The sequence below is a fragment of the Cyclopterus lumpus genome, chromosome 24, assembly GCF_009769545.1.
Source record: "Cyclopterus lumpus isolate fCycLum1 chromosome 24, fCycLum1.pri, whole genome shotgun sequence".
Lineage (NCBI taxonomy): Eukaryota > Metazoa > Chordata > Actinopteri > Perciformes > Cyclopteridae > Cyclopterus > Cyclopterus lumpus.
Window position 1 is genome coordinate 11,345,363 of NC_046989.1, and position 24,703 is coordinate 11,370,065.

At 41.0% G+C, this 24,703-nt stretch overlaps 4 protein-coding genes across 6 annotated transcripts; 2 read left to right on the forward strand and 2 right to left on the reverse strand.

Moving 5' to 3' along the window:
- Nucleotides 1–129: 129 nt before the first annotated feature.
- Nucleotides 130–561, reverse strand: msgn1 (mesogenin 1). The gene has a single exon (XM_034528054.1). The coding sequence runs from the start codon at nucleotides 547–549 to the stop codon at nucleotides 130–132; it is 420 nt and encodes a 139-aa protein (XP_034383945.1). The 5' UTR covers nucleotides 550–561.
- A 1,008-nt stretch (nucleotides 562–1,569) lies between these two features.
- On the reverse strand, nucleotides 1,570–8,451 carry LOC117727854 (flap endonuclease GEN homolog 1). 2 transcript variants are annotated; one of them, XM_034528369.1, is made up of 13 exons: nucleotides 7,920–8,451; nucleotides 7,609–7,807; nucleotides 7,342–7,518; nucleotides 6,497–6,607; nucleotides 6,337–6,410; nucleotides 6,129–6,211; nucleotides 5,820–5,970; nucleotides 5,347–5,383; nucleotides 5,169–5,249; nucleotides 4,952–5,082; nucleotides 4,756–4,817; nucleotides 4,017–4,166; nucleotides 1,570–3,517 (listed from the first exon to the last, which is right to left on the reverse strand). In XM_034528369.1, exons 1-13 carry the CDS (start codon nucleotides 8,078–8,080, stop codon nucleotides 2,148–2,150), a joined length of 2,787 nt encoding a protein of 928 aa, XP_034384260.1. In that variant the 5' UTR covers nucleotides 8,081–8,451; the 3' UTR covers nucleotides 1,570–2,147. The 2 variants fall into 2 exon arrangements, with proteins under 2 accessions (XP_034384260.1, XP_034384261.1); XM_034528370.1 differs by lacking the exon at nucleotides 7,920–8,451 and having other exon boundaries at nucleotides 1,626–3,517; nucleotides 7,342–7,511; nucleotides 7,609–7,726.
- Nucleotides 8,452–8,491: 40 nt separating this feature from the next.
- Nucleotides 8,492–11,270, forward strand: ppil6 (peptidylprolyl isomerase (cyclophilin)-like 6). The gene is made up of 8 exons (XM_034528371.1): nucleotides 8,492–8,595; nucleotides 8,679–8,774; nucleotides 9,487–9,675; nucleotides 9,952–10,014; nucleotides 10,216–10,363; nucleotides 10,746–10,805; nucleotides 10,928–11,063; nucleotides 11,159–11,270. Exons 1-8 carry the CDS (start codon nucleotides 8,518–8,520, stop codon nucleotides 11,268–11,270), a joined length of 882 nt encoding a protein of 293 aa, XP_034384262.1. The 5' UTR covers nucleotides 8,492–8,517.
- Nucleotides 11,271–12,253: 983 nt separating this feature from the next.
- Nucleotides 12,254–22,462, forward strand: cd164 (CD164 molecule, sialomucin). 2 transcript variants are annotated; one of them, XM_034526931.1, is made up of 6 exons: nucleotides 12,257–12,495; nucleotides 13,109–13,180; nucleotides 17,553–17,621; nucleotides 17,959–18,033; nucleotides 18,487–18,564; nucleotides 18,672–22,462. In XM_034526931.1, the coding sequence occupies exons 1-6, from the start codon at nucleotides 12,426–12,428 to the stop codon at nucleotides 18,824–18,826; spliced, it is 519 nt and encodes a 172-aa protein (XP_034382822.1). In that variant the 5' UTR covers nucleotides 12,257–12,425; the 3' UTR covers nucleotides 18,827–22,462. The 2 variants fall into 2 exon arrangements, with proteins under 2 accessions (XP_034382824.1, XP_034382822.1); XM_034526933.1 differs by lacking the exon at nucleotides 17,959–18,033 and having other exon boundaries at nucleotides 12,254–12,495.
- Nucleotides 22,463–24,703: the final 2,241 nt, after the last annotated feature.

Genomic DNA, 24,703 nt, shown 5'->3' on the forward strand with positions numbered 1-24,703 from the left:
TTTTTTTAATGAAATTGAATGATTAACTTATCTCAAAATGTTGTATTTCTCATCAAATATATAAAACAAACTCTATTAAATGTCCAGATGAGAGTAAACCTGATGCGTAAAAAGTCAAATTTGTGTCCGTTACGCGCGGCCCAGGATGTCTGAAAGCTTGTTGATGTATTCAATTGTGTATTTGAGGGTTTGTATCTTGGTCAGGGGTTGGCCTCTCTTGCTGTAGTCCGGCGGCAGGTAGTCACGGAGATGGTGCAGAGCCTCCGCAAGACTCCTCATCCGCATCTTCTCCCTCTCGCTGGCCTTCGTGCGTCTTTTGGTGGACATCTTGGGCTTGCTCAGCCTCTGCGCCGTTGGAGTAGCCCTCCGTCCCGTGAAGCCGAAGGGGAAGTCCTTCATCTCCTGGTGCCCGCTGGTGTAGCACATCTCCGGTGAAGAGCACATGGAGTCTATCGAGGACTCCGGTGAGGTGGACTGAAGCGAGTCGTGATCTACTGCAAAAGTCTTCCACTCAGACAGCATTTTAGCGGTGACAACCTCCAGGTCCATGTTAGAAATATCCCGAGACTCCAAGACGTTGGCGTAGCGCGGATGACATTCAGATTCTGTGAAGGGGATTTTGGCCAACGCGTTTTTATATAGAAGCAGATCTCCGGAGGTTTATGGGTTCACAGCTCAGGCGAAAAGAGTTCAAAGAAAACCTCAAGTGGCAAAATGCGACCTTTTCGGAGGACGTCGTTCGTTATCACTGTGGTGTGAATCAGGCTAAATAGACGGATAATGTGATAGAAAGAAAAATAATTAGATTCCTTTTGTGGGAAATAACTCTTTAAAGTCTGCATGACGACAATTATCAGTTTGATGTGATCCTCTAATGAAGGCATGAGGGGATGTTGTTTCACCTGAGATCTTCACACCTCTCTGGTAAGTCAGGCCTGCATGTGTCTTCAGCCTGGGAGATGTATAAACCGCCCAAGAAATAAATAAAAAAATACAAAGTTTCAACTAATCGCAAGTATAGTTGTTTCACATATATCAGATCACAAAATATTCAGAATAAGCAACAATCTGTACTGAATCGTAACATTATCTTACCTTAAAATGTACACCTGGAGTAATGTTACATGTTTCCAAGTTTTTCCTGATTCCATCAAGTGTGATATTTACACCTCACAAGAAAATGACACGACTCAACAAACTTCAGGAGACGAGTTGATTTCCACTGGGAAACAAGCAGAGTCATCCTGGCAAACTGTTATATTTTTCAGCACTTATTGTTGTTATTTGGGTAGAGGATGCAGCTGTCACCAAGCTGCTGCCAGACCTTTCATGTCTGAAAAGGTGTGCAAGGCCTCACTCATGATCAAGGGGACCAACACTGGCAGGTTGTAAAACCAACGGCTCAGCGTCCCCTGTGTCCCCTAAGCGGCAGTGCCTCTATGTGGAGGCACATTTCAGCTTGTCAAACAGAAGAGCACATTTGGGGTTGTTACATGTAGAACATGAAAACTGTGTTAATCCACAACCTTCTCCCCTCAATTTACATAAAACAGATGAATGGCACATTTTGCTGATAGAAAACATTTATAAGAATAATATTTATTGTAACAATTTCCTTATTAACACAATCATTCAAGCTTCTCAATATCAGCATATGTTGCAGAACATTGTATACACTCTAATGGCACAGCCTCAAAGAAATAATGTAAATAAGTTTGACGTCAGATTTTTTGCTTTTTTTGGAGCTTTCAAACCACATTTCACGAATAATCAGCATGTTATACTTACAACTGTTTTACAGAAACAGATCCATTTAGTAACAGGTCGTGTTTTTCTTGATTATTCTACAAGTTAATTTGATGTCAACAAATGTAAATGTAAAAAAAAAAAAACATCTACAAGTTATTATACTGTTGAGACAAAGAAAAGCAGCACTTTATCATATTTGAGAAGCTGGAACCATAAAAAGGGTGACTTATTTGCAATAAAAAAAACTAAAACAATTTTGCTGATTCATTTTCCGTCGACTGACAACTGGACTAACTATTACAGCTGTAAAAAGTGGACCTTGAGATAAGACTTTTTGTTCAACCTCCATTTCCAGGGTTAAGAATAAAGATTCAACACAGATCCTGTTATCGTCCTGCTCACTTCAGGAATTTCAGCCTCAGTCTCTCTGCCAGTGGCAATGGACTCTCACTAAAAATAGCTGAGTCATCGCTGTCTAACACCACGACGGGTGATGCTGGAGTCTGAAGGAACACCCCACCATCCACTTCAGCTGCTGAGACATCCTGGCATCTGCTTTTAGTTGATAAAGGTATGCCGTTTATCTTGATATCTACACTGCAGCGCTGAGGTTTTAGTTGTACTGACTGAACAGCGGGAGCCGTTCTCACTGTTGGTTTGACTTTTTTAGGTTTCAAGGGGAAGTCTGAGAGGAAGCCGTCCTTGATCTTGTTCATGGGCTTGATTTGAGTTGTTCTTTGAGGTCCAGACTGCTGGTTCTCTGCATCACTTTCCTCGCTTGATGAACACATGCTCATGCACACGCTCTTCTTGGCGGCCTGTGGCACCTTCCGGCCCTTGTCACGTTGCCCTGGGTCAGAGTGGCTCCTCTGCGGTGCGACAGCAGATGATGAAATGGCTTTTTGGACAAATTTATATTTCTCAGGAGGCTTTTGGGAGCCATTACATTTGTCCTTTGTCTTAACCTGAGCTGCAGGCCCCAACTGATGTTTAGAGCTGCGAGTGTTTGTTTCTCCCTTACTCGTTGCACACTGCCTTTTGTCCGTGAGTGGCTCTTTTTTGTCAACATCAGATTCCTCTTCTGATAATTCACTAATAACTTTACCGGGAATCTGGCCATTTGGTTTTGAGTTATGAGAAGAAATGTGTTTGAAAGAAGCCAACTCATAGTTCAGTTGCTTTGAGACCACGTCATTGTGTGCCTCCGTCTGGTTTACAACCTTCGCTGTGTTCTTCATGAGCAGCCTGTCCCTTAGAGGACAGTCTGTGTAGCACAACTCCGGAGCAGATCTGGAGTCGGCTTCTTTGACTTCATCCGAGGTTTTCTGCTTTGTGTTTTCAGCCTTTGTTTCCCCGACATTACCGTCTGTGGTTTTGCTCAGTTTGGGCTCAGTGTTGTGTTTTGTAGCCGATTGTTGAGTTGGAGTGGATGTGAAGGACAAAGCATCCCAGTCAATATCACTCAGGTGTAGAGCGTCGATAACAGCAGAGACAGACAGTGAAGCAGCAGCCTCTGATTCGGCCCGAGACAGAGGACTACTGGGGCAACCGCCAAGACTGCGGTCGTCTTCTTTTGACTTCAGATCCTTTTTATGGTTAACCGGAGTGTCCAAAACCACCACTTCTGGTTCATCTGTGTTTGAAATGGCATGGATCAGCATTTGTGTGTTTGTGTTAGAGGAACTCTGAAGGGTCATCTGGGCCAAGAGGTCTGAAATACCATCGGAGACCTCAGATGGCTTCTCCTTTTTACTCTTTGGCCTTTTCTCTGTAAAAAAAAAGATCAAGACTGGATGTCAGTGAACAACTAAATGATTTTAAAAGCATTTTGAATGAGTGAAAGGCTACTCTAGTATCTCTTGTGTAAAACTCAGTGGCTAGTTTTTCTACGCATTAGGAAGCAGTCATGACCGGGGGGGGGAGAGAGTTCAACCTGCATAAAGTGACAGCAAGGCCTGTGAGGCAGACACCTCTCGGCTGCATCAAAGCCTTTGGTGTGAACCAGCCGAGCCGCCAAACTACATTTTCAGGTGTCAGAGCTGCTGCAATAGACGGCCTTGAAAAACAAGTCAAAGTACCAGGTGCCTTTGATCAGGAGCTTGTCAAGTCTATGTGTGGGTGTCTGTGGGTGGTGTGTGTGTGGGGGGGAGGGGGGAGGGGGGACGTTGACGTGGATCATTTTAGAAAAATCTTTGCAGGAAAAAAAAGATGGCACTGAATGTTGTATGTTTAAGTACTAATATGCATTTTGCATATGATAGTCTTACTCTTGGTCTTGTTCTCTTCGGCCAGAGCTTTGTCTCTCAGGTAGCTCTCCACCACCTCTGGGTAGGCCACACGGAAGAGAGACTCTTCCTCCACCGTCCTCACTTCATGTTGATTCTCTGCAGGCCGATCCTCAGGAAACACGTAATGCTCTGTAGAAGAATAAAACATTTAAAAAAAAGTCAAGGTAAGGCCTAAATTAGTCTCAATAAGTATCTTGTTAAATTATATTAAAAAAACCAAAGCCTGAATCAGAATCCGGTCTGTTGCTCAGTGGGTTTCATGTTTAAGGGGGTGCATTAGTGCATTGTGTACATAGTAAGATAAACAATCTAAAATTGGTTTGGTATTTTGATTGTTTAGTCAACGTAACGTAGAATCTGATTACGTAAACATTTGTAATTATGATTTTGAGTATTGTTACTTTAAAATGTGCACTGAGTTGTATATATTTTAAATGATACAATACATGAAATGAGGCACCCCATACTGAACAAGCATGTCAGGCGGGCTTGTTAGTGGAGGGGACTTTGATATGACAGATATCCCAGCCGGGGAGGAAGCCAGTTTAGCACCTAGTGGCTGTTGTGACTGATCTGTCACCTCTGAACCCAACCTCACAGCAAGTCACTAACAGACAACCCGGTGTCACCCAACCCAGAGGAGGTTTTCTAAAATATTGCGATCTTCTAATATGAGAAAAAGAAGAGTACAAGAAATGTTCATGAGATTTATACCGACCTGGTGCGCTCCAGATGACCTCGAAGCAAGCGACGGCATTCCTCACCCTTGGTTTCAATATTCTTTGGAAGGAAAAATGCATCGTCTGTGTTATGATTGTACTGAACTATCCTTTTTACTACAACAATGCCACTAAAGCAAATTAAGCAACCGTTTTGTTTTTTGTTAAACATTTTAATTGGGCTTGTAGGACTACCTGAGGGGCTTGATTTGAGAGGACATTTCACGTCCATATTTTCTGTTCATCAACTCTGCGTAGGTCATCAGGACTAAAACCTTTTCACTGGTGTAATGCTTCGGCCACTCCATCTTGTCATTGGCAAATTTCTGAAAAACAAAAATGTTAACATGTGACTAACTTCAAAATAAAACTAACGGACTGAACAAGTCATATAGATAAATAAACCCATTACCTGTATCAACAGCATATTTGGCTGCCTCCTCTTAAAATGTGACACAGGCTTATCCTTTGAAATCAGAAACTCACGAATGATCTGCAAAATGCAATTAAAGTGTTAAAAACCATGTCGTGAAGATTATTATACAACTGAAGAATAATATATAAACCATTGCAGATGAAAACGGCTGTACCTCTGTGAAAGGGAACTGTTGACTTGCCAGAGTTTTCCTAAAAAAGAAATGATACACAAAATAAGCAGATTATACATAACATGCAAACTATCATTTAAAATCATTACAACGACAAAAAACTCAAAGCCCATTGACCGATAGTACAAAACCCAAAGATATCAGGTTTACCATCACAGAAGAAAACTAGAAAATATTCACATTGGAGTTGCTGCAAACAATATAAAAAAATATTTTAAATGAATAGGAACATTGCAAAACTGACGCCGATTATTTTTCTGATAATTAACTAATCAATTAATTATTTAAAGTCATTCAATGCGTAAGAAGCATTATAAGCCATTTCACCTCCTGAGACTGAGAATGATCATTGATAGACTGACTATAATACTACTATTCTTGATCTTCTATTTAATATGTTGCCTTTATTTCCCTGTTTGCCATTCCACATTTGCTATTTTTGTAAAGCGCCATACTTTCTGATATTTGCCTCAAAAGACAAGTCCTGCCGGGCCTGTTCATAGTGGTGCCAGTCACAAGGACACTGGTAGTCAAAGTCCTGAGGTTGACAGAAACGTTTGCTGTCGCAAAGCACACAGCCGCCACGTTCATGCGCCTTCGCTGAGCCTGAGAAAGGGAGGAGATTAATCAGTGTGAAGTCAAAGTCATATTTCAGATGAACGCAATGCTCACATACGTGGATGTTTTAACATGTAAATGGCTTTAAAATCAGCCATTTGTGAGACATGTCCTTTTCAGGGAGCCCCCAGCCCCCACACACTCACCAGGATGTCGACATATGTTGCAGTGAGGAACCTTCTTTACTCCCTCAAACACGCCTGCATTCTCCTCCTTCCACTGCATAAACCTGAGGAGATCAAAGACAGCTTACAAGTGCACAAACGCAACACTACACACACTGTTTATGTGAGGCAACGAGAACATACTCATGGTACACAATCAAACGGCAAGAAAATAATCTGTGTTTCCTACCTCTGCAGAAGTGTTTGTCCTTTCAGCATCTGGATAAGCCTCAGAGTTTGCTCTTTACCAACACCTAGAACGCCCTTATGGAAGAAAGACATTGTACAGTGAACATAAGTTATTCATATTGGTGATTTTGAGATATTTTAGATGAAGATGTCCTCCATACTTTAGGAATATAATCACAGCCAAGGAGGATGGCCAGACCAACTAGATTCTCTCTGGAGAGATGCAACTCTGTTTGGACCCTGGATGTCCTGTAACAGTCCACCTGTGGGTCCTGGAGGGAAAAGGGAGAAACAATATTAATATTACTTTTTAATCAAGGCATCAGTAGGCTAATAGAAATAATTGAACATGCAGATAAGGACATATAGTTAATGAAAGATATAATCATTATTAATCCATGATTATTGATGTAATTGACTAAATAAATGTTAAATGTGGATCACAAATTACCATAATGTATGCCTTAAAGTTTCTTCTTTGGTTTTGACGGCAGCCAAATGGATATGGAAATGAGAAAAGCGACAATCTATTCACTGTTACCATTGCATTCGCTGTTATGATCAGCAACTTTACTTGATAAATATAAAAATGTAATTATTTGTGTCATAATTATTACCAGGCCAAATAAAAAAAGAAGTAGTAGTCATAACAGTAAGCATAACTACTTAACCTCTATTGTTCAACCAGGTATGCATTTTAGGGATGCAATAAGGAACAAAGACATACAATACAGTATTTTATTCTGGAAATCAATAGGGAATTTGTTTTTAAACATAATTCTGAAAAGAAATCCAAGCCCGGACAGGTGCCCAAGTGTTACGGAAGTGGTCTGGAATGAATCTTATCCGAACCACTTGACTGAGTTATGGATCTCAGGGACAAATTCAGTAATAATCCCCAGAACAGTTTGAAATGAAGAAGCCTTTCGAATGAGCAGTCCAAAGATTTGGGTTCAACTTTCTACAGACATTGCACACATGGATGATTCAACTTTCACAAACGTACTTTACTGTTCATGTTGAAGTTCCTGTAGACAGTCTGAGCTCCATACAAGAAGGCATCTCCATCGTTAGTGATGCAACCGTCCACCAGGCCCTGTGAGTCCAGGTAGGCACACATGGCCTCAGCTTCCCCAGCAGCTGTCACCCAGGGCACACCTAGGTAGTCCAACATGTCTGCACACTGCATATATTAGAAAAGGACAAGAGTGCATCAAAATGAATCATTTTATTTGTATTATCTGAAATGCAGGTGAGTGGGGAAGCAACTCACCTCACGGAGTACAGCGTTAAAGCGCCCTCTGCTGGTGTTTATTGTAGTCTTAGGGGCAGAAGCCTTTTTGAATCCTCCATATCTTGTTTCTGTCCTCTTGCTCATGGTTTCTGCTTTCAGTTTAGGGGCTTCTCCTTCCATCACAAAGACCAGCTTTACTCCCATAAGGGTGAGGGATGACGCCCTGAAAAATAAATTCCTGCACACAAAAGAACATCGTTTTTGGGGTAACCGGCGACGAGCTGACGTACAAAAAGATAAAGTTACTAACACAACGAGGAGTCGATTAGAGAGCACCACGTGACATTTACCTCAGGTGGGGCTTGGTAACTCTCCCCATCATCGCTTGGACATGCTGGGCCTCGCACACCCATAAACTCAGGTCCACTGCCAGAGTCATTCCGCTCAAACTGTACAGCGGCACCGACTCACGAACCGGCTCCACGATGGACCACAAGTCGTGAACACCCATATCCGCCCCAAACGGCTCTTCAGTTGATTTAAACGAGGGCAGTATGTAGAAAACGTGAATGCTCAACAACACAAAGCCAACAGGACATCGACAAGTGTTCAAACAGTGGCGCCATTGGGCCGCGTTCCAATTCGTTGAGCAGCTCTGTGCTACGCTGCCTTGTTGCGGTATTAATTACCACAAAGTCAATTCGATGTTTAAATTGAATATGGGTCATTGCAAGGCTTTCGTTTACGTTAATGTAGCACCTATAATTTAAATTCACTTCATTATTTCTACAACAAGGTAGAAAGAAAGGAAACAGTCTCGCGAAGTCGGTCGAAGCCGGACTTTTTAAAACGTGAACGTCATATTAAAGCGCCGCTAAATGCGCGTTGCTATGGAGACAGGCTCCTGTTTACAGGCCGTTCAGAGGGAAGACGTTTTTATTTTCAACCATGGACTCAAAGTTAAACCTCGAAATTGTTGGCTTAATTACAGACCATACTTTCTGTGTTGCCAGAAGTATTGCCGAGGTAAAGTGTTACTTCTTCGTGTTATTTGGCATATTTTCACCTGAACGTTATCAACACTTTCATCTTTTGACGATGCAAAACAGGGACTGAAGCAGAAGTTTCCGAAGGCATTTCTCGATCCAAAAATTCAACCTCTACTGGAATTTGACTGGCACGCATATCTGTCTCAAAAGAAAAAGGTAAATTGTTCATATTCGTCTAAAATCCAAACATCAAGCAAATTGTTTTTGGGCTGCAAATGAATGGAATCAACTTTCAGTAAGTCTTAAACTTTAAAGCAGAGACACAATATACTGCAAAGAAATGGAAAGCGATTATTCTCTCACAATAGGGCTCTGAGCAGTACTATTTGTATTTCAGATTGTTAAATAAATATATCCATGAAGCGCAAAGGACCTTGAGGAGAACAAATATATACTTCAAGATACATATCCGGCAGAAGTATGGCCTGTGTCAGTGTCGCATTACTACTGGGTTATTATATTATTATTAAATCATATGACTATACATTGTGTATTGTGTAATGGTGCAAACGATCAAAAAACAGTAATAAAAGGCAGCAATTGTTTTAAGTGGAGCTCATTTCATTTATCTTGTACACTGCTGGGCATTGCAATTCATGCACATTACTTTTTTATGTATAATCTTATTACTAATAAATGTAATACTCAAGTAAAGTAGACATAACAATTGTACAGTATTTGATTAAATACGTGTGTTACGTTCCACCATTTCTGTAGATTGTGTATGCTGCAGCTGCTTGCTGATGGTTGTGCTGCTCTATACAGCTCAACACCCCGACACAATACAGTGCTGCTGTAGTTTGACGTTATGGTTATTCTGAATGGCTGAATAACAACACATCTGTTGTTCAAACCCATGTGACTCAAGGAGCTGCGTGGTGAAGTGTGGCAGTACTCCAGCAGCCTGATGTGCTTTCTCAACGGCCTTCTCCTTGGTAATGAGAAGGATCTCGCCTGCTGGGCCGAGAATCAGTGGAGTTTCTCTTTCACTCGGCCACAGGCTTTCTATATGGCTCTCACTGAGGACTACTACACCAAACACCTACAGAACAATGGGGCAAGTCAACACCCTTGAAACAAAAATAACAAATTTAGGTTAAAAAAAATGATTGACCGAAAGTTATTTTCTATTAGTGGTGGGTATCAGGAAGCAGGTCATTGACATCTATACGTGAGAGGAACATCTGCAAACCATCAGACTCCAGTCATAGTTACAGTCATCAGTGACTCTTCTTGATGAATATTGCTTTCTAAAAATCACTTATTCTTTATATTTGTTTGACCTTGAAACATTAAAATGAAAGGAATAAACATCTTTGTCATTTCTTTACAGCATCGGTTTGTCTTCATGGACATTGACATAGCAGGAGAGGCTGTGGGGAAGTTATTGTTTCAGGTGAGGCACACATTCATGTAGTTTCACATTGCTTGCAAATACCACCTGTATTACCTGAAACCTCTGACTTTGGCAAGTATGCCTCATAGTCCAATTTGACATAACATTAATAGGTATTGCTAAAATTGCTAATACAAGAAACTGATTACAATTACAGAATAGCAGCATGTTAACAATGCACATTGTCCTCCCTCTCCTCAGCTGTTCTCAGATGTTTGTCCAAAGACATCAAAGAACTTTGAGGCTCTGTGCACAGGAGAGCGAGGTCTGTCACAGAGTGGCCTCCCTCTTTGCTACAAGGGCTCTGTGTTTCATCGTGTGGTTCCTAACGGCTGGGTGCAAGGTGGAGGTATGGTCCACTTTTGTCTTGTAATAATGTTATTAACATGTAGCTGGTTTTAACATACCAATTTAAAAAAACACGTCGAACAGAGTTGTATAATCTCCTGTCCAACTTTAGCATCAATGCAGTTAATCTGATTTACATCTGGAATGGATTAATGGAGAGATGGGAAATATATGAATACATCTTTAGTACTGGGACTTTAAACTATTCAACTTATCTGACTCTGTTTCCAGAAAGGGAAATAAGCAGTGAATTCCCCTCCCTTCCTGTCCACATTACTCATTACAGCACTTCAGGTCATCAGCAAAAATATTATGAGATTGAGGAAGTGAATTTGTACCATTGTGGTATAATTACACAATACATATATCTTTCAATTTTGCAGATATTTCTCCAGAGAGTAAAGGTGATGGAGGGGAGTCAATCTATGGACCAACATTTGAAGGTAAAAAACATATAAACATTCCAGGACATCGACAGCATTGCCATGAAAACCCACTGTGCATGTGTGTATATTAGTGGATTTAATTGTAAATTCACCTCAACATGTGTCCTTTCTCTTTTTAGATGAGAGCTTTGCCGTGTCCCACACTAGACGGGGCACTCTAGGAATGGCCAATAAGGGTCCCCATAGCAATGGATCCCAGTTTTATATCACCCTGCAGCCAACACCCTGGATGGACAAAACCTATGTTGCCTTTGGGTTTGTATCACACCTATTTCATTTTACAATGCTGCAATATCTCAGAGCTCTCATACAGTTTTGCTCAAGCCTCATGTCTTTATTATCCATTCTAGTTGTGTGGTTGAGGGTGTCGACGTCCTCAGGAGATTAGAAGAAGCTCTGACTTGCAATGAAAGACCCAAGTATGAATGTAAAGTTACAGATTGTGGAGTGTTGACGTTTTAAGGGAAGTGTGTACATTTTTATCAAATAAACCTAAGATACATACAACTGACATTTGTTTCTCTTTTGTAAGTACTTGAAATGTGGCCTTCTTTTTGTGCATGACTTAGATAAAGTATGTTTTGTGTCTTTATGGTGTCAGCATTTTATTATCACATCCACATCAATTACTCTGTGTATGTGTATATTAATATGATTTTATACTAGTTTCTTTGTGTTTTTGAGAGCAACATTTACTCACAAAATACTTACAGATAGTACAAATAACATACACAATATCCATAATGATATTAGTTTAACCAGAGTAAAACTTGCAGTTACTTTAATGCAAACACAATACTGTAAATGAGGTACATGTAATGTGCATAGAAATGGCCAACTCAATTTCTGCTGCCTTTGCCAATAAGTATATTTGAATATGTATTTAAGAGAAAGAGGCAGAGGTGGAATAAGCAGATGAAACTTCATTGTTAGATAGAATTTTAGGCGTCAAAAGTATAATTATGACCTATGAATAAGGCTCAGAATTATATAAATTAATGGTAAATTATTTTTTAAAAGTCAGATAGGGATATCCTGTTAATCAGACTGAATTGCCATTTTCTTTGACTTAATTTATTCTATATAAACAACAGATTAAATTGATGCTGTGCAAATTGTATCCCCTAAAAATGTTACCTAAAAAAAACTTCCGAGTGGGAAGTGCGTGTCAGGGGTCCATAGTGCATATGTGCATATATCAGCCCGTGTGTGTAAGAGGTTATATTTAGTGTATTTATATTCAGTGTTTTGCGTCACAGCTGTACTTTGTTATCAGGTATGTTTTAAGTGTCTACCTCCGCCAATTAAACAAGTTACACCTCGCAGTTTGGTTAATGAGAAATCATTAAACAAGCTCCTCGCCTTCTCGCCGTTGACGTGGTGGCAGCTTCACGTGCAATTGTTTTTTCCTCACTCCTCCCAGTAGAAAAAAAAAATAAAAAAATGTGCCACATGACCTGTCAAGTAGGAAGTAACGAGCTAGCGCGAGCAGCAGCGACCAGAAACGCAAGACGAGGAGGAAGCTGTGAAATCTAGGAAGTCTCAACCTCGACGTTTCTCTTCAGATACATTTGTTTCCCCCGTCGGACCCGCCAGAGCAATAAGTTGTCCGCAGTCATGGGCTCGAAGGTGGTGTTTTTCACTGTGGTTCTGGCTCTCATCGGCGCATCAGCCGCGACGGAGTCAGGTAAGTTTGCGACCTCTCGCCGCGGAGCTAAGCGGCTAGCTGCGACCGCGTCCCTCCTTAGCTTCATCCGCCTGGAGCACGCTGGTCGGTCATTACGCCGACGCCTCGTCTAGTTTGACAGTTGTCACTCAACCTTTTGTGGTTTCCAAAAGATATATACATATATGTGTATAACAATGTCTTTTTTTGGCTACTTGTCAGTTTTATTTCCACGCTCAAATTGTCCTGATTAGCTGACGCTTTAGCTTCGAGAACATTCACATTGTCCTGAGGTTAGTGCTTCTCTCGTGGCGCAACACAGGACTGACTTCTGGAGGTGTCACTTTAACTGAGACTCAGCTCCAGTGGATCAGGATCCATATCCGCTTGTTATGCAACTGCTTACAATTGCATTTCTTCTTCTTCCTGTGTGACATTTTAATATCGCAACATTGTAATACTCTCAAATATAAGATTCGTCTCTTAGAACCCTTTTTTCTTTAGCAGCACCATTGTATAGCAACATCTGGAGAGCGAATGTGACACTTTAATTGTCTACCACATGCAGGAGGAAGTTGCTGTTATTAAAAAAATAAAATGCCACTACTAAATTTGTCCAATGTCTTCTTTGCAGATGAATGTCCCTCTAAGTTGTGTGATTCATGTGGAACCACTGAAGGCTGCGTGTGGGTTAACTGCACAGCATGTGAGTATATGTCATAAATGTGTAACAGGTTGTGGAGGGGGAGGCACAGGTTGGTCTTTGTGTGTCCTAAATTGCCCAGACAGCTGGACTGATTGGACACATGATTCCTACTTATGGAGAGAATAGAATGTATGGCAGTGGAGGCTTGACTTTTAGATGATGTCATCTCAATTTCCATAAAGCCCAAACGGTATCGTAATCGTCTGGCAACAACAACGGACAGGTTGGTTCGGGAGTAAATTCCTGGCACATAGCTCTGTAAGGTGAGAGGTCTCCGTTATTGCATGGACTCACTCTTCCCACAACAATTTAATCATAGAGGATTGAGAGGGCAGGAGAGGCCACGCTATGTCTTTTGGACATTTATGCCATACTTTTGTCCTGATTTTGGTTTTGCTGCCCTTTGCCTACATCTCTGTTTAGCCGTCCCGTAATTTAATTATGTTAATAGTGATGTCTGTCTAAACACGAGTGCTTCGAGTATGATAAATCTCTGACTTCTACATTATAGATTGCAGTGGTATCTTTCAACCCAATTTGGAAGTGCGCTGGTTGTGATTTAGAAATATTCATCATTCAGTAAAAAGAAGTTGCCATAACAAAACTGCATGACAGATTGTTTCCTGAGTCAACCGACGGATTTCCATTCGCTGGTCGTTTTCATGTTGTTATCAGTGTCAGGAAATGAGGTTACAGGTTTTAGGAGTAAAGCAGAGATCAGGTGGCATAATCTTCTATCTTAAAATTGTAGGTTTGCCACTATTTCATTCAGCAGATATGAATAAGATCGTGTGATAATCCCTTTTGATTACCTGACCAAGTGTTTTGGGAGGTAAATATACAGTAGACCTCTGATCAAAACCTAGAACCTTGTAGGTGAACAAAAGGTGTTGTGATAATTGACCATATTGCCCTAGAAGGCAGTACTCCAATGTTGGCCTGAGTTCAGTGTGTGTAGACACACACACACACACACACACACACACACACACACACACACGTCTCAAGAGAGTGTGTAGAAGATAAACAGGAGAGGAAGCTCGGGGATGTGTGACAGGAAGCCTGCACTAGCCTCACGCTGATGAACAGAAGGAAGGAGAGGATAACGACACGAGTTAAAGGAATGAGTCTGCAGAAAGGACAAAAAGATTAGTTTCATGTGACATGATGTTTTTATAATGAATGCCTCGGTGCAGTTCAGGGCAAAAGGGTTCTGTGATCTTTTTATGCCTCCAAAGAATAACTACAAATCTTAAATGTATTACTAGTTAGTGGTCTTGCATGTATCATATTCATTAAGGTTCGCGCCAACAAGAGTGTCGAGGACAAGCACAAGTGTTTTACCTCATGGGACTGGACCTGTTTGACAGCTGTGATTCTCTAGAAGGGTGTATAGCGATTTGTTGATCCCACACCCTTCTTCTGCTTTGTCTTCGAATGTCGAAGGGCCCTCTAATGGCACATTACTTAATGGTTGATTGCGTAGTTGAACAGGTGAGACGACAATTATGTACCTCCTCTCAGAGCCGAGGGAAACAGGATGAGCTTGTTGTATCTCCCAAGTGAGGTTTACAATTCTATTTATTGCACAAGAGGAAATGACAAGTGCACAAAACCCAGATACATTGAAATCTGTTCTCGTGTTACGATTGCAGTAATTTTCACAGGTTTTGATCACCATAGTTTGTGTTTATATTGTACAAAAGATTTGATCAGCATCTAATTGTTTTTTACCTTGATCTTCTGATGTGAAGATAAGCGGTGATTGTGACAAGTTTCAGGGAGGTTTGTGCTGTTTTTATATTGTTTGTGTTGGAAAATGTGTCTTTTATAACCAAAGACTTTCCTCAGTGCTGTTACACACCCAAACAAACGACTCACACCAGCTACTACACAGGATACAGCAGGCTCAACAGTGTTGAACAACACTGATTGCGCACATAAGCACTCACCAAGTAAGCCGAGAGCTGAAGCCTTTCACAAATCTATGGATCACATATTTTATATGAACTCAGCAAAAACCGGAAAGGTGGCTCTGGCCAGTCGAGATGGCTTTTCTGAAGCACAGCACTGCTACCGCAGTGTCGTTATCAGATTTATCTTTTAGGGAATTTGTGTAAACATTTCCCTGCAGCCTCAAAAACTTTACACGTGTACACGCAAGTTGTGTAGCGCCTCTAAGTACAGGCTGTAGTCTGACAAGGCAGTTGAGTGCTCTTAACCACAACGCTCTTTTCTGTGGTACGATCAGGCTTTCACTCACACTGTTCGCTTGAGCGAGCTGTGTATGTACCTTGTGGGGATGATGTCATAATCTTGGAAAAGGGTGAGAGACAGTCCTACCTTTCACAGCTGCCTGCGACATAACAGCCATGAGTGACCTACTGTGGAGGTTGAAAAAAAAACCAAAACCCTCCTCCCACATGCTTTGACATGCATTGATCACAGTGACAGATCACACAAACAGTGTGAAAAATGATGCAGCCAATATTTTCGAAATGATCTTTTGATGTTACTAAATCCCAGTTTGAAAGTCTGTGAGTCATTAAGTCTCCAGCTTTTAAAAGGTTTCACTCTGAGTTAAAGATAAATGAAGCAGCTTATTTATTGTGCTAATTGTTCTTCCTGATCAGTCGAGGCAGAACTGCTGAATATTATTAGGTAGCAGTTCAGAAAATGGTGAGATCACACAAGTCAAGCTTCATTGGCAAAGAGAAACAACGGTGGACAGATAAACTACTGAATACCACAAAACCATGGCCTCCATGTAATTGAACCAACAGCCAAGCAACACAGTTGAACAGAAACTTTACATACTGGGCTCCACAAACTCATCGGGTCGGCCATTTGGTAGTTGCTCGTCTCCAAGGCCAGTGCACAAAGATGCCTGCAATATATCCCTATAGCTGTGGGGAACGTAACGCAGGCCGGTGAGTCACTCTTGACCCTATTTGGAGAAAGCCAAAAGATGCTTTCAACAATGGCTGCAGCCTCACTGTTAAACTTGGCGTATCTGTAATTTATGGGCAGCCATCTGGTGGGAGTTGTTCCTTTGGTTGCTGTGGATTATAGTATTACAAGCAAGGAAGGTGTAGGAAGGCGTTTTACAGCACCAGGTTCCCTACATAGAGTAGACACAGTTCCCTTTATGATGTTCCTGTAAGCCAGGATGATAATGCCCCAATATACTGATATAATAAGAGCTTTTTTTTATCAACACAAATATAAGGTAAAGGGCCTTTAATGGCCTCCATCGCCACTGTAGTTATTATTAAAGCTTTATGGGAAATATGTTTTCCACTTCCATGTCCCTTAACTTTTCAAGCAAGTGAGACAATTGAATCCAAAAGTTGGATCCTGATTATTTTATCGCAAAAGGAAAGTTGTTTCTAAGCTTGAACAGTTGTAAGTGAAGTGATATAACTGGGTGTGTTGACATGTCTGTGTTGTTTAACTTATATAATTTAATTTAGCTATGGTTAATCCTGTCTAATTTATTCAAATTCTATTTAAGGTTAATGAATAAATAGCAAAATGGCGAGTTCTTATCGAGTATTTGGGACGGGCACGACTTCATGACGGGGCAAAGTCCCTTTCTGTCATGGTTAATTAATAATCGGCTTTTACAATAAAGGGGATACACCTCGATGATCAAACTATGAGTCAGCAAACTGAACATTCAGAAAACAAATAACTATATAACTAACAAGTCTTAAATCAAACTAAGTGAAGTACATTTACTAAAGTTCTATATGCAAATACAATCATAAGGTATTTTCTGGTACTTTATACTTCTACCCCTTATACAAACTATATATTTCCAAGGATAATTCATTAATTAGACTTGTTTACAGATAAATATTTAAAATGTACAATATTAGATTAATTTATAAATAATAAATCATTTTACATTACATAAATTAATTCAGTCATGATCTTATATTGCCAATAACAGATGCCCCTTTTTAAATAATCAAGTGTTATGATGGGGGGCAGCAGGAGGAAAGGATGTGGGCCTGTGTGATCAGCTGCGCTCACCTTCCTGTGTAGGACTGCACATCACGTTGCTTTACTCTTCTGTATGCACAAATCAAGTCAGGGACAATTCATCAGATGCATCAGGCCATTATGGTTTGGACGCATGTTATGATGTCGGTGGTCATTCTTCTTTGTGAGGTGTATAATGAGACCGTTATTACACATTTTTGGCCAGTCTTCAGCTCAAAATAGCAGGCGCAGGCTTAGGAGTGCTTTTGCTCTTGCCAATAGAAGACACTGAGAAGACCTCCTTTGGTCGCTTGGGGGAACTGAATTTGTCCAGAACACAAATCATGTGTTTTTTAATCCGTGATACTTTTATTTCTTACAATAGCAACTGTTGGCTGTCGCAACACAACTCTTCTGCCTAATACTGAGAACTGCACCCAAACCAACTGCTCAGGTAAGTCAAATGGCACAGTTTCAAATATCAGAGCGGAAATTAACACTTTGTATTAACATGTTTTAGGCTCGAAGAAATTCGTCATACTCCCTATTCGTACACAAAGGAACCCATTATAAAACTGCACATTGTGTTTGGCTTCAGCTATGTGTGAACTGAGGTGTCAGTTAATGGTCCGTCTCCGCCCTGTGGCTGCGTCTCCATCGGCTTTGTTTGTGTCCAAAAGACTCATCTCCCCTGCCCAGGAGCAATGATGAGGGAGCGTTGTGCACTTTCTGGCCATTGTTGTTTGCTTTCCCCCTTTCACCCCGTCTCTGTTTCCTGTCCATCTCAACAGTCCCGGCTACAAATTCCTCTACAGTTGCTCCCGCTCCAACCTCCCCTACCCCTGTCACCACCTCAGCCCAAACAGGTAACCAGTCCCTAATGCCTTCTGCTACACCCTGCTGTAGTCCGTGTTGTCCAGCATTTAAGGTGCAAAGTGGTCCTGTTAATCGTTTACTTGAGATATCTTACATAAATACTAAGTGGTTTATTAAAAAAATTAAAGTTGTAACCATTAAGAATTGAATGAAATCAACACTCCCCTTTATATAGTCAGCATTTTAATTTTATTATCATGAGGGATTCACAGGAAACAATGCTGCCTTCAGAGCTATTCTCCAGTTATTGACTGATCTCTTCATTAAACTTTTTTTTTTTCTGCACTGTAACCACCACTAGTATTTGTATTTCTGACAAAGTAGTCGCTCAAGGAGTGTTTACTTAAGTATTAAACACTACTTACTAATGTCATGAGTGTCTACCAATCTCAAGGCTTGCAGTGTAAAGGTCAATGGATGTGTTCTTACTGTGCCCACTACAGGCAATACAACGATGAATTCCACCGTTGTACCCACCACTCACAGTGGTAACATCTCCACGGCTCCATCCTCGACTTCAAGTCAGTGAACAATTCTGACACTGCGATCGAGCCAGAAATGTCCAAATCCATCCCGTAATGTACATAAACAACAATGATGAAATATTCTTATTTTCCTTCTATCACAGCTGGAACCAGCACGATCTCTCCTGCCCCTCACAAGAACACCTTTGACGCTGCAAGCTTCATTGGCGGCATCGTGCTGATCCTGGGCCTGCAGGCCGTGATCTTCTTCCTCTACAAGTTCTGCAAGTCCAAGGAACGCAACTACCACACCCTTTGAAGCAGCCGCACTTTCACTCGACCTATCCCCACCAACTAGGACCTTGCAGAGAAGACTCCCCACTCGGCATGCACTCATCACGATGGACTCAAACAGGTTTTCTACTTCTTTGATTTCTGTGCCACTTGTGGTTTAGGCCTGCATTACCCTGCTCTTATAGTATATATTCAAACACACACACGCACACTAAGGCCTGTATGTATGGTAATTTAACTAGTACAACTATAACGGTCTCCAGTAACATGGTGTTTTTATCCTTAACCATAGGGATTACATAATATGGGAGTTACTCCCACCTCCATCATGCTGTTAATTATTCTGCGAAAAACGTTTTCCAGCGAATTGAGGGGGTTTGTGTTATTTACAGCCCCTATCCTTGTGGCCTCAATTAAATACACCACATGAGTTAAAGACTTAGTCATTTACCCACAGTAGCTTTCCTGTTGATGCTTAGGAGTACAGCTGCAAACTGGTAGCATGTACATTTAGTAAGTTAATATCTTTTGGTCTTGAATTGGAAACACTGTTTGAGTTCACAGCTGTTCTTTAATGTGATGATTCAGGATTGCTTTTAGCCTGTTGAATCATGGGTAGGTTCCCCCGAGCAGCTGCGTTGTGTATATATGTGTTCATACATGATGTAAAAGTGGTGGGGACTAAAAGCAACACCTAATCATCTAACGTCAGACTTAAACAAATAGCCATCCTTCTGGTAAAAAGTCTAATATGGGTGTCTCCCGTGGCATTTAGGAGTGCTGTTCGTTTTCTGCTGTTGATTACCGGGGAAGTCTTGCACCCAAATATAGCTGTAAAAACCAACTGCCAGTAGAGCAGATCAATGCAATAAATTCCATATCAAGTTAATTTCCCATCCTTTAATCTCCCAGTTACTACTTCTTGACCAACTTTAAAACGTACCCACTCCAACTGCTAACGTTGAGCGGGCCCTTTGCCCAAATTTCTGTGGGGGAAGCCAAAAAGGGCCTGTGGGTCAAAATGAAAGATTGTAGAATATTTCAGAAGTATGAACAATTATTAAGTGTTAATAATATTTAATATAGAGAATAGGGAGATAAAGAATATGGCATGCACCTTCTTGATGTGGACAGTGATAGCAGTAAAGTGCCTTTAATGTCCAGTATGACTTAAAGAGAGAAAAGGAAGAGGTGTCTTCTTCCTGGTTGAGGCCCAAGTGTTATCATTAGTTTGTTTTTAAGAAAGAAGCGGTATCGCTGTGCTGATATTGGGGAGAACCGTTGTATCCCAGCTGGACTGAAGAGCCTTTTATTTTAAAGAAGGGAGTGAATAGATGTCATTTGAGGGCCTTCATGGATCGAGTTTAAAGTTTTTCCCTGTAAAGTAGAGGACCCTATTCAGTACATGAAACCTATGGTCTTCTCACTGGTGACTTTGTATAAATGAATATTTAAAAGTGCTCTCCCTTTTTGTAGCACCCAATACGGCTCCCAAATATCCTCCCACCTCACTATTTATGTTTTAGAACTCTTATTTCAAAACATGAATGATGAGCTTGCGGGACCTTTTGGGTTGCTGTTAGGCGCTTTAAATCAGGGAATGTAACTTCAATGAAATGGCAAACATATTGGGCTTAATTTAAAAACGTGAGTATTGCAGAGAGTGCATTGAGGTAAAAATGTTGGACTGTTTGTTTGTTCAAATGAGCATTGCACCTCTGATTTCTGCCGTATAAATGAGAGGATTGTGAGTGAAGTGCAGAACTGCAGCAACTAAGCAGCCGCGCTAGAGCTCATGTCACGTTCTCTAATTAGCTTGCTGCTAACTGTGTGATTTTATTTCTTTCCATTTTGTCACTCCTGTATATAGCCATGTCCTGTTTTCTTCTTTTTAAAAAAAAAATCTTTTAGGTTTCAACTTGAGTAAAAGGCTACATGAAGGAGTGTTTATCAGTATACTTTGCTCGTCAGTGTCAAGAATGTTTTGTTAAATACCTTCTTTTCATTATCGCATGCCGGATGCTTGGAGTGGTGACTTTTCCTCTCATTGCATACGCTCTTAAGGATTTAGACAATTAAAACCACTTGATTATTTGTGATTAGCTCATATGCTAGTTGAAGGAATGCCTTGAAACAGCGCGCTTTGAGCCAATGTCCTCAGTTTTGGCATGGAAATTGAGCATTGCACTGACAAGCTTTGTTTTGTAACTTTGTCTTTGTAAATGTTTTCATGGTTCAGCCCCAAAAGAATCCGATGCTTGTTTAAAAACTCAGTCTTGAATATTTACTAGATAATGTATGAATAATCACCATGTTCTGTATGGCCACAGGCTGTAAGAAATGTATGAGTGTGCAAATGTTTGTTTCTTCTTCTCCCATTTTGTTTTGGCTTTCATAATTTAGGATTACATGTTTCCTGCTGCTCACCGTTGACACGCCTTTAACCTAGTCGCCTGGTGGCATTAGGCTACAGCCAAAAGACACAACTATGGCGAGAAGGCTCCAGAGTTTTGCCTTAGCTTTGGAGAGCTTTTGCCCAAATTAAGAGAAATATTTAGAGACTTATTCCCAGCTATTAAGAGTGGCATGCTGCTTAACCACTGAATCCAGTCAGACTGCTCTCTGCTTTCGACATGGTGACTGCATTCCCTAAGAACACAGCATCACGAGTTGTCTAAACACACCTGTATCATGCGCACCAATAGATGTCCATTGTGTTGCCTCTCCGCAGCTTCAACTACAAGTCACTAACTCAGACAGTGCACCACTTAAGGAAAAGTGCCTTATTCAGTTGATACCCATCTATAGTTGTAGTTTGTAGAAGGATATGACACGCCTATTAAATAATGTGACTCAGCACTTTCAGACCCCTGTGAAGTGGTTTTCTGTGTTGTAGTCTGCTGAAGTTTCTGTTTTGTCATGCTCAGCCTTAACTTCTTGATCAAACCCAGAACGTTTGCTAGTGACAAGCTGTCCAGGCGGCTTTTGTTTGAAAAGTTAGATATATCGTGTATGTAATGGTTGGCCATTATTAGCATTTAAGTGCCTACATTTCAACCAATCACACAATAGAATTATAGGCATTTTAAATGTTGCTTAAATGGCTTTAACCAGCGAATGAGTGCCATAGTTTTAAACTAGATGATGCCTGGTCAACCTGTCACCAGCATTGTTAAAAAAATAAATAACTGCAACACTTCTTCCATACTGCAAACAGCCAATGGATGACTTGAAGTTCCCTTTTGTTGTAATCTTCATTTGTTTTATTGAATGGTTTTCTGTCTCGTAGGATTTTAAGTGTGCTTGTTCATGGAGCGCTTTCCAGCTTGTAGCGGTTAATATCAAGATGAATGAGTAAAAAGCTTTTTCAATTCCCTCCTTTTTGCCCTTGGCTTATTTCTATGTGCACACGTTGTAGTGCCGTGTCTTTTACCTTTTGTGTCAGAGGCCATCGGTCTTGTAGGTACTATATTGTTGGCTTTCCCCCCCTCCCACTACCACACAGACTGTACATGTAGACACTTGCCGTTGCCAAAAAGCCTCCTGAAATGTTCTGTGCTCCTTTTTGCTCCCTCAACCCTTTTTATGTTGTGCCTTGTTTTCTAGTGTTGCCTTTAGTTCACGATGTAAAGCCAATAAAGTTTGAATATTGTTAAACAAATCACCGTGTTTACTTTTCATTTGACAGCATTGCCAACGTTTCATGGAGCAGGTCATTTAAATGACAAATCACAAGTGGCCCGATGACGCACACGGCCAGGACTCCGGCTGCATTGCCATGGTGACAATTGAACAGCTTGTTGCCTGGACAACCAAATGTATCGAATTCAGGCTTTGCTTGTGCCTGCATGCGTGGCTAATGCTAAGTCAACGAGGTATCGTGTTACAGAAGAAAACAATAGCAAAGCAGTGCTGAACAAACCATGTCTTCAAGTACTCTTACAGCATCTAAACATTGGTGATCAAATTCAACAGTATTTACATATCAAATCTGGATTTGGCAACAAATAGTTCTGTGTATTTTGTTCCCAGAAGGATAGGTGTATCCAGACTTTATGCTAAGATAACCAGCTGCTGGTGGCTTCATATTTAGCCAACAGATGTTAGAGTTGCATCTCATTTTGTAGTGAAATACCAAATTAATCTGGCAGGGACTTTGTTTCGCCCCACTGTCAGCTTGATCTGCTCTTCTGTCCCAAGTGTGTTTGGAGTCTATTGGAAAAAAACATCAATATAATTAACATAATCAGACTCTTATTGACATGCATTTCTGATGTTGTAGATCCTGGCTCCACCCTAACTCGGTCAATACCCTCAATCTTCATTCTCTGGCTAGTAATCTAGTGTAGTGATTCCCAACCGTGGGTTTGGGACCCTCCATGGGCCTCAAAGATAATACAGAGGGGTCATTAGATAACTGAAGTGATAATACTAAGAAAACTGTATTTGTATAACATGTTTAAAAAATAAAAAATAAATACTCTAGCCTCTAGAAATCTCAATACACACCAACAAGACCTTAGCTGGTTGAGGTTATGTGACTAGTAGACATTGCTTCGTTCTGAGGGGTCATGAGCCCAAAATGGTTGAGTCACCACTCTACCCGATGATGTCGAGGGGTTTTAGTGATACTAGTGCCCCCCTTTGGCCATACACAAACTAAAAGCCCCACAGTTATCCACTGTATTGTCACAGCTTTTCCTGAAATCTGCAGAAATTCTCTCATCTTCAATAAAGTTTAGTGAGCAGACTAACACTTGAACTGGTTTACTACTTTCTGTGTATGATGGCAACCAACATGTTTTGAACAGCAAACGGGTACAGAGTGTATAGCAACCATGCAACGTCATTTGCGGTCATGTACAAACGCAAATAGATCACTTCTCTGTTCAAAACAACCAGTTTGTTTTTAGCACTGGGTGTTTTTCACTGCGTTCTCCTGACGGGACACATGGTCAGTTTCCGAGGTCACAGCAAGGTTCTGCAGACGTAGCAAAAACCGTTGGCTCTAAAGGAAATATTAGTGCGCATGTTTGCCTGTGTGTGCAATCAGTTGATTCCATTCTTGAACAAGATGTGTGCGTACATTATGTTTTTGTCCTGAGCAGACGGTTATTCTTCCAGTGGCCCAAAGTCCCCAGCAGGAAGTTTCCCAGAACCAAAGACAGTTTTAGGGGAGAACGTTTTTTGGGACAACCACACCATAACTTCTCTGCAGCCCCGAATAGTATCTGCTTTTAATGGACAGAGATCATCTCTTATGGGGACTTCCTCTACAAAGTGGCAACGCCTTAATTTCTGCTCACTTTTCCAACAGACTTGTATTTAGGTTACTTTTCAATTAATCTCCATGCAAGCTGTAAATGAATTACACATTATAATGCACCTTTCCTCATCAGATGAAAGCCGTTTGGGAAATCCTTCACACACCCAAATGCCCTTACAGACTCACATCTACCCGGCCCTCCTACATACACTGTTCTCCGAACACGTCGCTGCTATCCAACACCAGGCAAAGAGTGTGATGTGCAGTCACAAGGTATCAGAGCTGCAGGGTCAGGAGAGATGTTCTATGTGGGCATGGAGGAGGCTTGACTTGCCTCAGCTAACCTGATTGCTGCGTCCAGTCATGCTCTAATCTAATATGGGAGCACAGAGAAACAATGCAATAGGTTTAGTCTCTTTCTCTCATAGGCCAGCTCAGTCCATTTAACCATGCCGTGAACTCAAGAGTCATGCCAAGAATACCAGGACCAAGCAATTTTAGCTAGATAATTCACTGAAAAGGGCTGAATGCGCAGCGCAAACAATAACAATCGTCTGTTTTCTACTCCAATGACCCAGAACCTCTGACAGGGCAGTTGGGGATGTTGCACCGTCTTAATTTTATCATAACAATTTC

Coding starts and splice junctions, on each gene's coding strand:
- msgn1 (XM_034528054.1), bottom strand. CDS start 549: ATGGACCTGGAGGTTGTCACCGCTAAAATGCTGTCTGAGTGGAAGACT.
- LOC117727854 (XM_034528369.1), bottom strand. CDS start 8,080: ATGGGTGTTCACGACTTGTGGTCCATCGTGGAGCCGGTTCGTGAGTCG. Junction 6,608..7,341: donor ACTTCAACATGAACAGTAAA/GTACGTTTGTGA, acceptor TTTTCCCTCCAG/GACCCACAGGTGGACTGTTA. Junction 5,384..5,819: donor TTTGAGGCAAATATCAGAAA/GTATGGCGCTTT, acceptor TTTCTTTTTTAG/GAAAACTCTGGCAAGTCAAC.
- ppil6 (XM_034528371.1), top strand. CDS start 8,518: ATGGACTCAAAGTTAAACCTCGAAATTGTTGGCTTAATTACAGACCAT. Junction 8,775..9,486: donor ATCTGTCTCAAAAGAAAAAG/GTAAATTGTTCA, acceptor ATGTGACTCAAG/GAGCTGCGTGGTGAAGTGTG. Junction 10,015..10,215: donor TGGGGAAGTTATTGTTTCAG/GTGAGGCACACA, acceptor CCCTCTCCTCAG/CTGTTCTCAGATGTTTGTCC.
- cd164 (XM_034526931.1), top strand. CDS start 12,426: ATGGGCTCGAAGGTGGTGTTTTTCACTGTGGTTCTGGCTCTCATCGGC. Junction 12,496..13,108: donor ATCAGCCGCGACGGAGTCAG/GTAAGTTTGCGA, acceptor TCTTCTTTGCAG/ATGAATGTCCCTCTAAGTTG. Junction 18,565..18,671: donor GGCTCCATCCTCGACTTCAA/GTCAGTGAACAA, acceptor CTTCTATCACAG/CTGGAACCAGCACGATCTCT.